At 46.8% G+C, this 14,053-nt stretch overlaps 2 protein-coding genes across 5 annotated transcripts in view; one reads left to right on the top strand and one right to left on the bottom strand.

Annotated features, from left to right (window-relative positions):
- The window catches only part of LOC108070170 (uncharacterized), a 123,886-nt gene that overhangs the window by 37,721 nt on the left and 72,112 nt on the right, over window positions 1-14,053 (top strand). The gene's annotated exons all lie outside the window — the stretch shown is intronic.
- On the bottom strand, window positions 5,538-6,891 carry LOC123002804 (uncharacterized). The gene is made up of 2 exons (XM_044393430.1): window positions 6,063-6,891; window positions 5,538-5,998 (listed from the first exon to the last, which is right to left on the bottom strand). The coding sequence occupies exons 1-2, from the start codon at window positions 6,889-6,891 to the stop codon at window positions 5,538-5,540; spliced, it is 1,290 nt and encodes a 429-aa protein (XP_044249365.1).

Raw genomic sequence — 14,053 nt, forward strand, 5'->3', positions numbered from 1 at the left:
TGTACGACTCCAGTATTCCTAGGCGGAAGCTTTTCCTCTTAGAAATATTTTTTTTTTTTCTGTTTCGCCGTCTTCTTCGAAGTCCAAAATAATGAGAAATAGATGATACCGTAGATGATGACGTTGACAACGTGGTAATTGCTGGAGCTCGTCGTAGCGAAAATCGGTGAATAAGTTGAGCGCAAAAACAGAGCTTTGTCTTTTGCTGATAAGGATGACGTATGTGGAGCTTGGTGTAATGTTTTCGAGCCGCTTGTCTAAGACCATTACGCAATATCGTGTGCACTCAAATACACGTGGTAATTTGGAAAATGTAATTCCAAAATCGGTGGTTTTTAGATCCTCGTCGCCAGTTAGATCGCGGCTTGGCCCATTGTACGCGATATCGTCAGTTGACTTTCTCAAGGGTATCAACTTAAGTAAAAAGGCGTTCTTAGCCAATTTTTATTGCCGGTTTCGATCGAGTCGTTGTTACAAGTCTAAATGCTAGTTAGGTCCCGCAAAGATTAAGTTCCAATAATGAAATCTCATTTAAATCGTTTCAAAGAGATATTTGTTTAAAGCGAGCTGTTGCTTGTGCGGTCTATACACGACTGCCAGATCAGAGCTTTTATTGTAATGTCTTTCTTTCTTATCTTTATTCTTATGCTAAGCTTATACATGTAGGTTACAATTAAGGGTATACAAATAGTTATACTATATAAAGCAATGCTTAATTTTCAGTTTTAATTTCCGCAGGCGAAGCTGCGGGCTACAGACCCTGCCAGTTGGTTTTATTTACGTTCTCAATCTTTTAGGGTCCATCTTACGGATACGAATGTGCCGCTAAACCGAGCATTTTTAGCAGCTATATCCGCGAGGTCGTTCTCCCAAATATTGGAATGACTTGGAATATGGGGGAATTCTATAGATATCAAGTTTGTACTGTTTATGGTTTTTTTTAGAATGCATTGAGAAATGCAGTTTTTTGAGTACGAGTTTTTTAATGTCTGGATGGCACCAAGACTATCTGTTAAATTTGCTAGCTATGCCAGTCAGCGACGACAGTTTTTTGTCAGTGTAAAAACTTTTTATAGAGTTTGAATTCATGTGTGCGAAAGCACTTCCTGTAAAATCTGTAACGAACTGTTTTTAACTGTTTGATCGCTACGTAAACGCCGCGACTAGCTCAGAGATATTGTGTGTTCGTCCCACCAAATTTGTATTGCGTGACTGCCCGTGACCCAAGAAAATGCAGAGATATCCGATTGGGACAAATCGGAAAACTTTATTTAGTTTTTCTTTTCGCTGGAATTGGTTTCTTCGTCAGCTGGCTGTAGCGGCTTGTCGGGTCGGCGACGTGCCTTCCTCGGCTCAAGATTCCCTTCGTACGATTCTCTGCGGCGCTCCTCGACGGCGTCGCTGCTCTCGTATCTCTTCGTGCTACTGGTGGACTCCTGCGGCGTCGTTCTCCAACGGCGGCTCTCCAGTTCCACCCGGCTTGTAGGACTCAAAAGTCTGCACAACCTTCCTTTCGGGTCCGACCAGAATGATCCTGGGACCACCTGTGTCGTCGTATTCCCTGAGGTCGGTCTGGCTCTAGCCTGAGCAACAAATGGCCCGACAGGTCAAATCCTAGGATTCAGCCTTATCGTCAGTCCACCGTAACCCCGACGCCTGGCACAAACTCTTGATCCGCGCTTACCCTGCCGGTAGCTCGTCCTTCTCTAGCTCGTCCTTCTCTCGACTCTGCTCCTGTCCAGCACTCGTCTCCACTTCAATCTCTGCGTCCTGCAGATCTCACCGTTGCAGTCTCAGCCTTGGCCTAGCGTCTTGACTCTGGTATCTTGATCTGGGCGTTGAGCACTCGGTTACTCGGCACTCTCACGGTCACGCACTCGATTGAATCCTCGCACTTGAATCTTGATATTGGGTTGTCTCACTTGTACTTTCGCTCGCGTATCTTGGTTGTCTGTCTGTACTCCGGCTGCCAGCGTCGCGTCTTCCGACCGACACGTCTCGTGCCTCCTGGCTGCATGAACTGCGGCGCTTACTGCACTGACTGTCGCGCGAACTCCAACTGACTGCCCCGAGCTGCGCCTGCGCCATCCCTTTTATCGGCAGCGGCAGGGTCCCGTTATTTCCCTTTTTGCACACGGCTCGCTAGGGTCCAATGTCCAAGTGTGTCCCGTTAGTTCCCTTTGCACACGGCACGCATCGGGTCCAAGGTCCAAGATGTCCCGTTAGTTCACGGTGCATCCTCCTTGTGCTGGTCCGAAGTCCACGGATTCACCGTTTGACCTTATTGCCCTTTGGCGGCGTGGGTCCAAGGTCCAGCGCGGCACCGTTATTTCACGGTCTCTCCGCTTTAGCCGGGTCCAAGGTCCAGTATTTACCGGTGGACCTGGATGCCCTCGGATTCTGCCGCATTCTCGCTGTTGCTAGGGGCTCTCCTGCCTCGAGATTTGTGGGGAGTTTTACGACTCCTCACATCTCCCCCTTTCTTCGGAAATGTGTTGAAGAAGGTGCTTTCTCCTCCCGGCGCACTCCGTCGACGTATCTCAGCTTCCTCGTTGTTGTCCTCGTCCTCCGTTGCTCCTGGTTCCCTGCTCCTGGTTCCCTACTCCTTGTGTTGGCCATCAGTCCGGACGCAGCGGTGCAATCTCAGCCTTTTCCTGTAGGCATCTCGACGACCGCGTCTAACCCTCGCTGATGCCTTTCTCCTGCCGTTGGCCACCGGTCGGATCGCAGCGATGCCAGTCTCAGCCGTGTCCTATAGGCATCTCGACCCCCGCGTATAGACCCTCCCGGCGCCGTCCTTGATTCTGCTCCTTGTTCCTCGTTTCCTTGTTTCTCCTCCTGCTCCTTGACGATTTTCTCTCCTTGGTCGCTGATCCTCGCCTGCGTTCGGAATTTTGAATTTCCGCGCCATCTCCCGTGGAAATACACCGCTTCCGTTTCCTCCATCTGGCAACTCCGCTCCAACTCACAATCGCGTTAATCGATCGTGGTGAGCAGCGTTGCCACTTCCATGTCGTCAGTTCCAGTTATCGAAGTCCGTTATCGAGATCCCAGCGTTGCCATATTCGTACCATTCGCGTGTGACTCTTGATCAGCTGTTCAATGTTTACATTGCAGGTGAGTGAATTTAGCCAATTGATTTTGTTTTCCCTCATATAGCCAGCATTTACTTGCTATTCCAGCTCCATGATGCCTCGTGATGAACCACTCAACCACGCACTTGAGCCTATAGCTACTGCAAGTGGTGCAGCAGTCCACGGCTCGCACCGTACCTGTTGCTGTGGTGGTAATCTGTGCCACTGTCCCGCTGCTGTTAGTCGCTGTTGCCGTGGTTGATCTCTGGACGGCGGCGTGTATCGCCTCCATCCTTGCCGGCGACGTGTACCTGGTATCGGTGGCGCCTGTGGATGCGGGCTGTGCCCTCCTGTGATCGCGCTCCAGCGGCGGAACTTCTGTCTACGCCTGCTCCGGGTGTTACGATACGCCAAGTATCGTCTTCCCCCTTCCTTCGAACAAGTTCTGTCCTCGGGTCTGCCGCTCTGCATCGCCTTGCACTCCTTCTTGCACTCTTGGTCCGGACAATCACGCTTGGGCGCCAGATGTAACGAACTGTTTTTAACTGTTTGATCGCTACGTAAACGCCGCGACTAGCTCAGAGATATTGTGTGTTCGTCCCACCAAATTTGTATTGCGTGACTGCCCGTGACCCAAGAAAATGCAGAGATATCCGATTGGGACAAATCGGAAAACTTTATTTAGTTTTTCTTTTCGCTGGAATTGGTTTCTTCGTCAGCTGGCTGTAGCGGCTTGTCGGGTCGGCGACGTGCCTTCCTCGGCTCAAGATTCCCTTCGTACGATTCTCTGCGGCGCTCCTCGACGGCGTCGCTGCTCTCGTATCTCTTCGTGCTACTGGTGGACTCCTGCGGCGTCGTTCTCCAACGGCGGCTCTCCAGTTCCACCCGGCTTGTAGGACTCAAAAGTCTGCACAACCTTCCTTTCGGGTCCGACCAGAATGATCCTGGGACCACCTGTGTCGTCGTATTCCCTGAGGTCGGTCTGGCTCTAGCCTGAGCAACAAATGGCCCGACAGGTCAAATCCTAGGATTCAGCCTTATCGTCAGTCCACCGTAACCCCGACGCCTGGCACAAACTCTTGATCCGCGCTTACCCTGCCGGTAGCTCGTCCTTCTCTAGCTCGTCCTTCTCTCGACTCTGCTCCTGTCCAGCACTCGTCTCCACTTCAATCTCTGCGTCCTGCAGATCTCACCGTTGCAGTCTCAGCCTTGGCCTAGCGTCTTGACTCTGGTATCTTGATCTGGGCGTTGAGCACTCGGTTACTCGGCACTCTCACGGTCACGCACTCGATTGAATCCTCGCACTTGAATCTTGATATTGGGTTGTCTCACTTGTACTTTCGCTCGCGTATCTTGGTTGTCTGTCTGTACTCCGGCTGCCAGCGTCGCGTCTTCCGACCGACACGTCTCGTGCCTCCTGGCTGCATGAACTGCGGCGCTTACTGCACTGACTGTCGCGCGAACTCCAACTGACTGCCCCGAGCTGCGCCTGCGCCATCCCTTTTATCGGCAGCGGCAGGGTCCCGTTATTTCCCTTTTTGCACACGGCTCGCTAGGGTCCAATGTCCAAGTGTGTCCCGTTAGTTCCCTTTGCACACGGCACGCATCGGGTCCAAGGTCCAAGATGTCCCGTTAGTTCACGGTGCATCCTCCTTGTGCTGGTCCGAAGTCCACGGATTCACCGTTTGACCTTATTGCCCTTTGGCGGCGTGGGTCCAAGGTCCAGCGCGGCACCGTTATTTCACGGTCTCTCCGCTTTAGCCGGGTCCAAGGTCCAGTATTTACCGGTGGACCTGGATGCCCTCGGATTCTGCCGCATTCTCGCTGTTGCTAGGGGCTCTCCTGCCTCGAGATTTGTGGGGAGTTTTACGACTCCTCACAAATCTTCCGACACGGAACCATCCGTGAAGATGATTTCCTCTAAATAGAGAAAGAATAATGGCTTCGTTTGCCATTTTTTTTATTATTACAAGAGCCTTTAAAACATTTTGTATCAACAGAAATCTTTCGTGTGAAAAATAATAAAATTGGAATATTGACAATAAAATTGGAGTATTGACAGCGTCAAAGGCTTTACTTAGGTCTAATACATCTGCGGTTACATGGAAACCACGAGCTTTTAAATTATGTATATTATATAATAATTATCACGTCGTTAATGCATTGGGCAGTAGAATGGTTTTTCCTGAACGCATATGATCTAGGTGGCAAAATTTCATTTTTATTTATGTGCTCTTCCATACGCAATTTTATCAAACCTTTTAAACACTTAAAAATCACATTTAGGAGGCAGATAGGTCTGTTGTTAGTAATAATAGGTTAGGTTAACCCGTATGGCCCTTAGTTGTCCGGTTGATGCGTATATTGATGATGAGATAAGTTAAGAGGTTGTTATGTCCATAAGGATCGAGGTGTTTTTGGGGAAGGCAAGTAGTTGTCCTGGTTCCCTGCTGGAGGCGTCTCCTAGTGATGCCAGTACTGGGGCACCGAGGTATCTTCTTCTCGCTCTTGAGAGAGCCGTGCAGTTGCAGATAAGATGTTCCAGGGTTTCGATAGCCCCCGATTCATCACATTTCCTGCAGGCGCGGCTGTTGAGTATTCCGAGTGTGGTTGCGTGGTTGCGCGGCCTGTAAGGATTCCCACTAACAGTCTGCAGTCTTTCCGTGGTAGACGCAATTCATACTGGCTGTGTTTGTCGTTGCGCTTTTTGCACATAGTTCTTGAGATTCGGCAGGTCCTGGTATTCCTCCACCTGCTTTTTGCTCGCGTGTCCGCCTGTTTCTCCAGGGCGCTTTGGAGCGTTCGGATGGAAACGGGCACGTTCTCCGTTCTGTCGTCTGCTAGCTCAACGCCCTCCTTCGCAAGAATGTCAGCTGTCTCGTTGCCATCGATGCCCTGGTGACTGGAAACCCAATAGATCCGCACTGATTTTGTCGTGGTAAGGTTGTCTAATGCCGCTCTGCTCGCCATCACATTTTTGGAACTGACTGTTGACGACTGCATGGATCTTATCGCCGCTTGGCTGTCCACGAACAAGTTGTCCACATCGTGTGGTCGGTTTAAATTTTTGAGCCACTTCAGCAGCTTTCCTTATGGCGAAGACTTCCGCCTGGAATATGCTGCAGTCATTGGGTAGCTTAAAGGACAGCCTTATTTTAGGGTCCGTACAGTATAAGCCCGCTCCTACTCCTCCTTCCATCTTGGAGCCGTCCGTGTATATATTGAGGTGTTGAGTCTGGTCCCGACCCGTTTTCCAGTCATCTGGGCCCATAACCGAGATTGTTTTAAGCTCCGGGCACGTTCTGGGGGTCATATGGTCCGTTTTGTTGATCATGCTTCTGCCGATTGAACTATGCACGAAGCTTTGCGCCGTCATGTTACCTGAAGCAAATAGACGTTGTGCTGCCTTTCCTGCAGTCAGTTGTGCGTGGATGTCTATGGGGTCGACTCCGAGGATCGTTTCTAGAGCTTTAGTTGGGGTTGACTTCAGCGCCCCCATTATGCAGACCAATGCCTGCCGCTGAATTCTCTCCATAAGCTCGGTGTACGTCGTCTTTTCAGTGGCTTGCCACCACACTAAAGCTCCATACAGCAGAGTCGGACGCACCACCGAGATGTAGATCCAGTGCATCAGAGCAGGTGACAGGCCCCATGTGCTGCTAAGCATATTCTTGGATGTATATAGCGCAATAGTGGCCTTTTCACCCTTTCCACTACATTGGGTCTCCATGCCAGCTTGCAGTCCAGTACTGTGCCTAGGTACTTGACATGTATTTTTGGGGTCAGCCTGGTTACGCCGATTTTCTGGGGGGCCCATTTTGGCATCTTGTATCTCTTTGTAAAGAGAATGAGGTCCGTTTTGTCCGCATTGATACTGAGTCCCACCTTTTCCGCCCACTCACATATCCCCCTGAATGTTGATTCCATTATAGAGCTGGGGGTCGATGGACAAACTCCCGTAATAATTATGCCGAATCGAATCTTGAATCTCTTGATTAGATCGTCGACAACCAAAATTCATAGGAGAGGCGAGAGGACCCCACCTTGTGGTGTGCCTCTGTGTGCCCCCTTTACCATGGAAACGGTGCCCCACTCTGAATGTACCCCCTGCAGCTAAGAATGTTTCTTACCCAGAGGCTTATTGCGTGGTGCGTGTTGGTTGCTTCTAGGCGATCCATTATAGCATCCGTCTTGACATTGTTGAATGCTCCGGATATATCTACGAATACTCCAAGCGCATATTCCTTAATGTGTAGGGCTCTCTCAACGGTTGCTACTAGCGAGGGTAGTGCCGTTTCCACAGATTTCCCTTTGGTGTGGGCGTGCTGGTTGGATGACATGAGCCTCCCTACATCATTCCTGATGAGTGGATGCAGCAGCTTTTCCAGTGTCTTGAGTATGAAAGAGGTGAGGCTTACCGGCCTGTAATCCTTGGGGCTCGCGTGACTGCACTTTCCCGCTTTTGGGAGGAAGACAATCCGAGAGGTCCTCCATTGGATTGGGATACAGCCCGTGCTTAGACATGCAGAATATATTTCATATAGCCATGGGGTGATCCTTTCCTTGGTCGCCTATAACATGGCTTGAAATATTCCCTCTAGTCCTGGTGCCTTGTAGACCGCAAAGAAGTCTATGGCCCAGTTGATTTTCGAGGTTGTTATTAGATCGTTTGGGGGGCGTTCTTCGCCAGTTGCTATGTCTTGATGCGTTGTAACGAACTGATTTCTACGGTTTGCTCGCTACGAAGATTGTGCGGCTAGGTCAGCAGATTTTACATTTCAGAATTCAGTTCAAGGAGACGTTTATTTACGGCTCTGGTTTACAATAATTGTTGTGACTCGTGCTGACGATGCTCCTGCGACTCCGCTCGGTGGTTCCTCGCTGCAGGTGCTCCTGGATGCTCCGGGTACTTTCGCTGCCACTCGTCGACGAGGGCGTGGAGTTGGGTCGTTGGGCTTAGGGAAGCGTCACCGTTCTCAGACTAGGGTGAACAGGCACCACGCTTGCAAGACCTTCGTCCTGCCAGCCGCAGTCTCCTGTCCCTTGCTCTGTCCCGGCCGTTCCCGCCAGACGCCTACTCAGTTTCCTTTGACGCTCCGGTACTACGGCCGGTTTACGCCAGCAGTCCCTGTAGCAAACGCCCAGAGAAAGACGAACGTTCCACCCTAACCTTCCCTCCTGGCTGTTGCCATCGTACCTGATGCTTGGTTTTCGGCACGGTCCCTGGATGCTGGTCCTCGTCGATGTCCTGGGCGACTCGTTGCTGCGTTGTCCTGCGTTGCTCCCTTGAAGTCCACTACTCGTGCCCACACTCTGCTGGTGGGGATGCCCGTGCCAAGTCTGCCCACGTTCCGCTCAACTGATCGGTACTACGGCCGACGCAGCTGGACTCATCGGTATTACAGCCAATGTAGCCGGACTAGTCGGTATCACAGCCGGCACAGCTAGCCTGATCGGTATTTACAGCCAATGCAGCCAAGCGGACCGGTATCACAGCCAATGTAGCCGGACTAATCGGTATCACAGCCAATGTAGTCAAACCAATCGGTATCACAGCCAATGTAGTCGGACCAGTCGGTATTACAGCCAACTTAGCCGGACTAATCGGTATCACAGCCGATATCACAGCCGATTGACGTAGCGATCTTGCTCCTTGCTGGTTTTTCACGGCTGTTTCTCCTTGACTTTGACTTTACTAGACGTTGTTCACTCGCGATTTGATGCTCGATGACTGGTCCCGACTCCAGCGCAGAGCCCGCTTATATAGGCCTCCGGGTCCCGTTAATCCTCGGCCTCTCCTTTTCATCTCTCCAATCCAGGGTCCAAAGTGCACGGTTTTACCGTTCGACCTTTCGCCCTCTGCGCACGGCACCACTCTAGGGTCCAAAGTGCGGTGCTGTACCGTTAATTCCTTGCTCACGGCACGCCTGCGCTCTCTCGTCTCTCCCTCAGGCTAGTGCCGTCTCGCTCTGACGCCTCTCTTTGCTCTCTCTCTCTCTGGGTTGGTACTCTCCCAACTCTCTCTCCAACTCTCCACTTCAGGGTCCAAAGTGCACGGTTTTATCGTTCGACCTTTCGCCCTCTGCACACGGCACTACACTAAAGTCCAAAGTGCGGCCGGTCTCCATGTAGTTCTCCATGTATTTCTTGTGTTTATTTGTGCGGAGTTATTTAACTCCTCACAGCGTGCCGGCGTCTAAGACATCCGTGCATCCTGGAAAATGCGATTGCATAAGTGCTGTTAGGGCTTCTTCACTGCCCTCAATCCACTGTCCGTCGTCGCGTTTTAGCTGACTCTGTATGGTAGGTTACTTTGAAAGCAGCTTCCGGAGTCTAGCTGTTTCCGGGACATTCTCGATGCTGGAGCAGAAGTTTCTCCACGAGCTTCTCTGGGCCCTGCGTGTTTTCTTTTTGTAATGCCTCAGTAGGAATTTGTATTCCTCGTTAATGATCTCATCGTCTGCCTTTTTGGCGATTTTGAAGAATCCTCGAAGGTTATGTCTTTGGAGTGTAAGTTCCCGATTCCACCATGGTGGCCTGGTCTTCTTCCTTGTTCTTGAAGTTGGGCAGGATGGGTTATACGCATCCAGTAATTCCTTGGACAGGGTCTCTAGGGACCTTTCTATGTCTCTCTCGGATTTTACTATGCCTGGGCTGGTCGCGAGTTTCGAGGTCACTGTCCTTGTAAACTGTTCCCAGTTCGTGTTCCGGGGTTCCTATAGACAGCTACCTTTGGAGCGCTTTTAAAATCATATCTGAACTAAATATACCTATGGTCCGAGAAAGATGGTGCTTTTAGGACCCTCCATTCGGAGACCAAAGTACTCCGTCCGTAATAATAGAAGAATCAAGATTTTTTTTGGGAACAGGTATAACCTTTATTTTCCGCCACATATCTGGAATAACACCATTGTCTAAAGTATTGATTAGCAGGGATACCAGTTTTTCTATTTGTTCCAAGGGTAGAGCTAAAAGCATTATATAAGAAATATTATCAAGGCCCTTAGCCGAATCTGGGTTGCGAGAGTTCAAAAAGTCAAGGAGTTCCCTAGCAGACAAATTGGAGTTGTTATAGCGATAAAGCAGGACTTCATAGAAAGAAACGTCAAAACACTCAGCATTGTTGGGAGCAGTGACTATTTGATTATAAAAATCTGATTATATGTTCTGAGTCAGAAATTGCACTATTGGAAGGTTTGATTTGATTGTAAAGTTTAAGAGAATGGATTTTGTTCCACATATCTTTTATTGAAGAGGGCTTGGAAATATCTTCTGCAAGCTTATTAAGGTTTTCCTTTCTCATTTCATATAAGTAGTTGTCAAGTTCTTTATTACTATTAATATAGGCAACAGCATCAGGGTATAGCTTGGATTTATAATACTTTTGTCTTCACGCATTTCTAAGTCTAAACAATTTTTCACAGACCTCGTCCCAATACTTTTTTGGAACATATCTATTGTTTGTATTTATTTGAATTGAGTTATTAGAGTAAATTAACTATTCAAGCTTTGAAGCTTTGAAAATACTATCTAATGTTGTAATCTGAATTTTAGAAAAGTCCTGGATTATTCTGTGATGATTAAATTTTGTAATGTTAGTTGAAGCTGAAAATTGGTTTATTTCTATTAAATTTGGAAAAAGATTACTATTTGAAATTTTTGAATTTATTGCAGACCAGTTAGAACTAAGATTACTATTATTAATGAAAGTGACATCAAGTGTGGAAATATAGGATGGATTATGGGAGTATGTTGGAGAACCATTGTGGAGACAAAAAAAACCTGAGTGTAAAAGGGAATTTTCTTAAATGCCTCCTCTGGCATCTTGAGTATTATTACCCCATATGCTGGATTTGGCATTAACGTGACCACCTATGACAGCTAAACCACTCGATTGAGCAGCCATAGTAAAAAGATAATCACAACCTTGTTGAAAGGAACTAATGTCTGTGCTGGGTGCAGCATAGACACTGAAAATATTAATATTATTTCTTAAATTCTTTGTAGGGATACCAATGACTTCTAAGCTAATATCACAGTTAATTTGTCTAAAACGTTTAATTTTTTTTAATAAATTCCAACGCCGCCATAACCATTGTTGCGCGGCTTACAAAAATAGTTATAATTTGCCAAACCACACATGGTGTAACGAACTGTTTTCAACTGTTGGATCGCTACGTAAATGCCGCGACTAGCTCAGAGATATTGTGTGTTCGTCCCACCAAATTTGTATTGCGTGACTGCCCGTGACCCAAGAAAATGCAGAGATATCCGATTGGGACAAATCGGAAAACATTTTCAAGTTTTTCTTTTCGCTGGAATTGGGTTCTTGGTCAGCTGGCTGTTGCGGCTCGCCTGGTCGGCAACGTGCCTTCCTCGGCTTGAGATTCACTTCGTGCGTTTCTCGGCGGCGCTCTTCGACGGCGTCGCTGCTCTCGTCTCCCTTCGTGGTACGTGTGGACTCCTGCGGCGTCGTTCTCCAACGGCGTCTCTCTAGTTCCACCCGGCTTGTAGGACTCAAAAGTCTGCACAACCTTCCTTTCGGGTCCGACCAGAATGATCCTGGGATCACCTGTTTCGTCGTGTTCCCTGGGGTAGGTCTGGCTCTAGCCTGAGAAACAAATGTCCCGACAGGTCAAATCCGAGGATTCAGCCTTATCGTCAGTCCACCGTAACCCCGACGCCTGGCACAAACTCTTGATCCGCGCTTACCCTGCCGGTAGCTCGTCCTTCTCTCGACTCTGCTCCTGTCCTGCACTCGTCCCCACTCCAATCTCTGTGTCCTGCAGATCTCACCGTTGCAGTCTCAGCCTTGACCTAGCATCTTGACTCTGGTATCTTGATCTGGGCGTTAAGCACTCGGTTTCTACGGTACTCTCACAGTCCAAGGTCCACTATTTTACCGGTGGACCTGGATGCCCTTGGAGTCTGCCGCATTTTCGCTGCCTTCGCTGTTGCTAGGGGCTCTCCTGCCTCGAGATTTGTGGGGAGTTTTACGACTCCTCACAATGGAATTATTGGAAACCCAAATCTCTGATAAAATTGCTATGTCTATATTATTATTAACTAAGACTAATTTTAATAATTGTTTGTTATTATTAGCAGTTAAGCTCTGAATATTATACTGTCAGATTTTTAAAGACATTTAAATAATAAAATTTTAAGTTTTATAAAAATTAACAGATACACTAGTCTGTATAATTATTTTGACAGATTTGATTGTTAACTGTAGTCACATTTTAAACTTTTAATATAAACTTTTGGCACCTATAGAAAGAGCACTTCAATTCCGTTTCCCCTTTAAAAGTAAGAAAATTTTGTGAAAGTCAAATTTTCAACTTTTTTCCTGGGGATTAAAACAAAAATGTTTTGATGCAAAGTTTTATCCCAACCAAAACTAATAATAACTGCAAAAAAAAATTTGAAAATATTTTTCCTTGTATTTTTTATGATTTTTTGTATGAAAAGGTGGAAAAAGCGGCTAAAATTGTAATTTTTAGCTATTTTCAAAAAATCATAAAAAATACAAGGTACTAAATTGGTTGTTCCATTGACTAGAAATGAGGAGATTTCGGAAGCTTATTGATTGAAACTATTTTCCGCAGCTTCAAGAGCTGGATTGTCTGTAATGGGTTGACTAGAGGGTGAGCAGCTAGCCGGGTTAGAATGAATGTGCGAAAACTTTTCATTTAGAGTGTACTCATTTTCTTGAAGAGCAGCTTTCCAGCTGAACATAGTGTCGCGGGAACTTTTTTCTTAATTTTTCTTGTTAAGAGAGTTCTTAACAACTTTGTTAAAAGAGTTATGTGCTGGGTTATATATGTTGGGTAGCTATTTTTGTATTATTTTGTAACACTGGAATGGCGGATTTTCTTTGCCATGATGTCTGGGGGAAATAAGTTAAGTCTTTGGTGTCGACTTCATCTAAAATTTGGAAGAGAGAGGGGTACCTAATCTTCGTTTCATTACGAGATAAATTCTCAAGAGTCATACATTTCTGAATAGCATACGCTCTCTTACGAGCGGGGCAATCAAGAGAGGTGGCTGCGTGGTTTTATTTGCAGTTAGCACAAAGTAGTTGACTGCATTGTTGTTCTCTTGAATGTGAAAGAGAACATTTACTGCTTTTTTGTTCAGTTTGTTTGCAATTCTGAGCAAAATGATTAAATCTAAAACAACGAAAGCATTGACCAAAAAGAACAAAAGGACTAACATTAATTTTGGTGTACAAAAAAACAACCTCGTTGGGAATTTGAGTACATTTAAACAGAATCTTAACCCTAGGGGTGTTGACAAAAATATCTTTATTATCACGGTCCTTAGTCTTCACACGAATTATTTCATATATAGGCACTGGAGAAGAAATGTATTCCTTAAGTTCAGAGTCGGAAAACTTTGTCGGAATGTTAAAAATAGTACCCATTTTAAAAATGAAATGTTTGAAAATTTTAGCATTTAATACAAGGGGATTTATAAAAACTCTTGTAGGTCGATTATCGCCATTGTTTTCACCAATTTTGTCTATGTAGACCACAAAAGGTCTCTTGTGTGCACTGCTATACGAGTAACCATTGTTTTCCAAATATCCGTTTTCTCTCTTCTCTTCTTTGTTAGCAGGATCCGTTAAAGTATTACGACTTACTTGGCTGCTTAAACTCGGATGACTTACAGGGTCATTGAACTCTTTTATCTACACTTCTTCACTTTCTGATTCCGCTACATTTTTATCTGTAGATTTTTTCTTCTTATTTAAGTGCGACAATTTCGGCCTTTTGTAGTTGCTCAACTCCGAGAAAGGGCTTTTACCCTTGGCCTCGGAGGAGGCCATTTTTCTTGGGGTAATTTTACCCGTAATTGATTTTTATACCCTTGCAGAGGCTATTATGATTTCAGTCAGAAGTTTGCAACGCAGTGAAGGAGACGTTTCCGACCCCATAAAGTATATATATTCTTGATCAGCATCACAAGACGAGTCGATC

Source organism: Drosophila takahashii, chromosome 2L (assembly GCF_030179915.1).
Source record: "Drosophila takahashii strain IR98-3 E-12201 chromosome 2L, DtakHiC1v2, whole genome shotgun sequence".
NCBI classification, from domain to species: domain Eukaryota; kingdom Metazoa; phylum Arthropoda; class Insecta; order Diptera; family Drosophilidae; genus Drosophila; species Drosophila takahashii.

What these genes read in the sequence shown, in the direction of transcription:
- LOC123002804 (XM_044393430.1), bottom strand. Translation starts at nt 6,891, where the DNA reads ATGGGCCCCCCAGAAAATCGGCGTAACCAGGCTGACCCCAAAAATACA. An exon ending in GATCCATGCAGTCGTCAACA is followed by an intron (nt 5,999 to 6,062) that starts GTCAGTTCCAAA and finishes CGACAAAATCAG; the next exon opens with TGCGGATCTATTGGGTTTCC.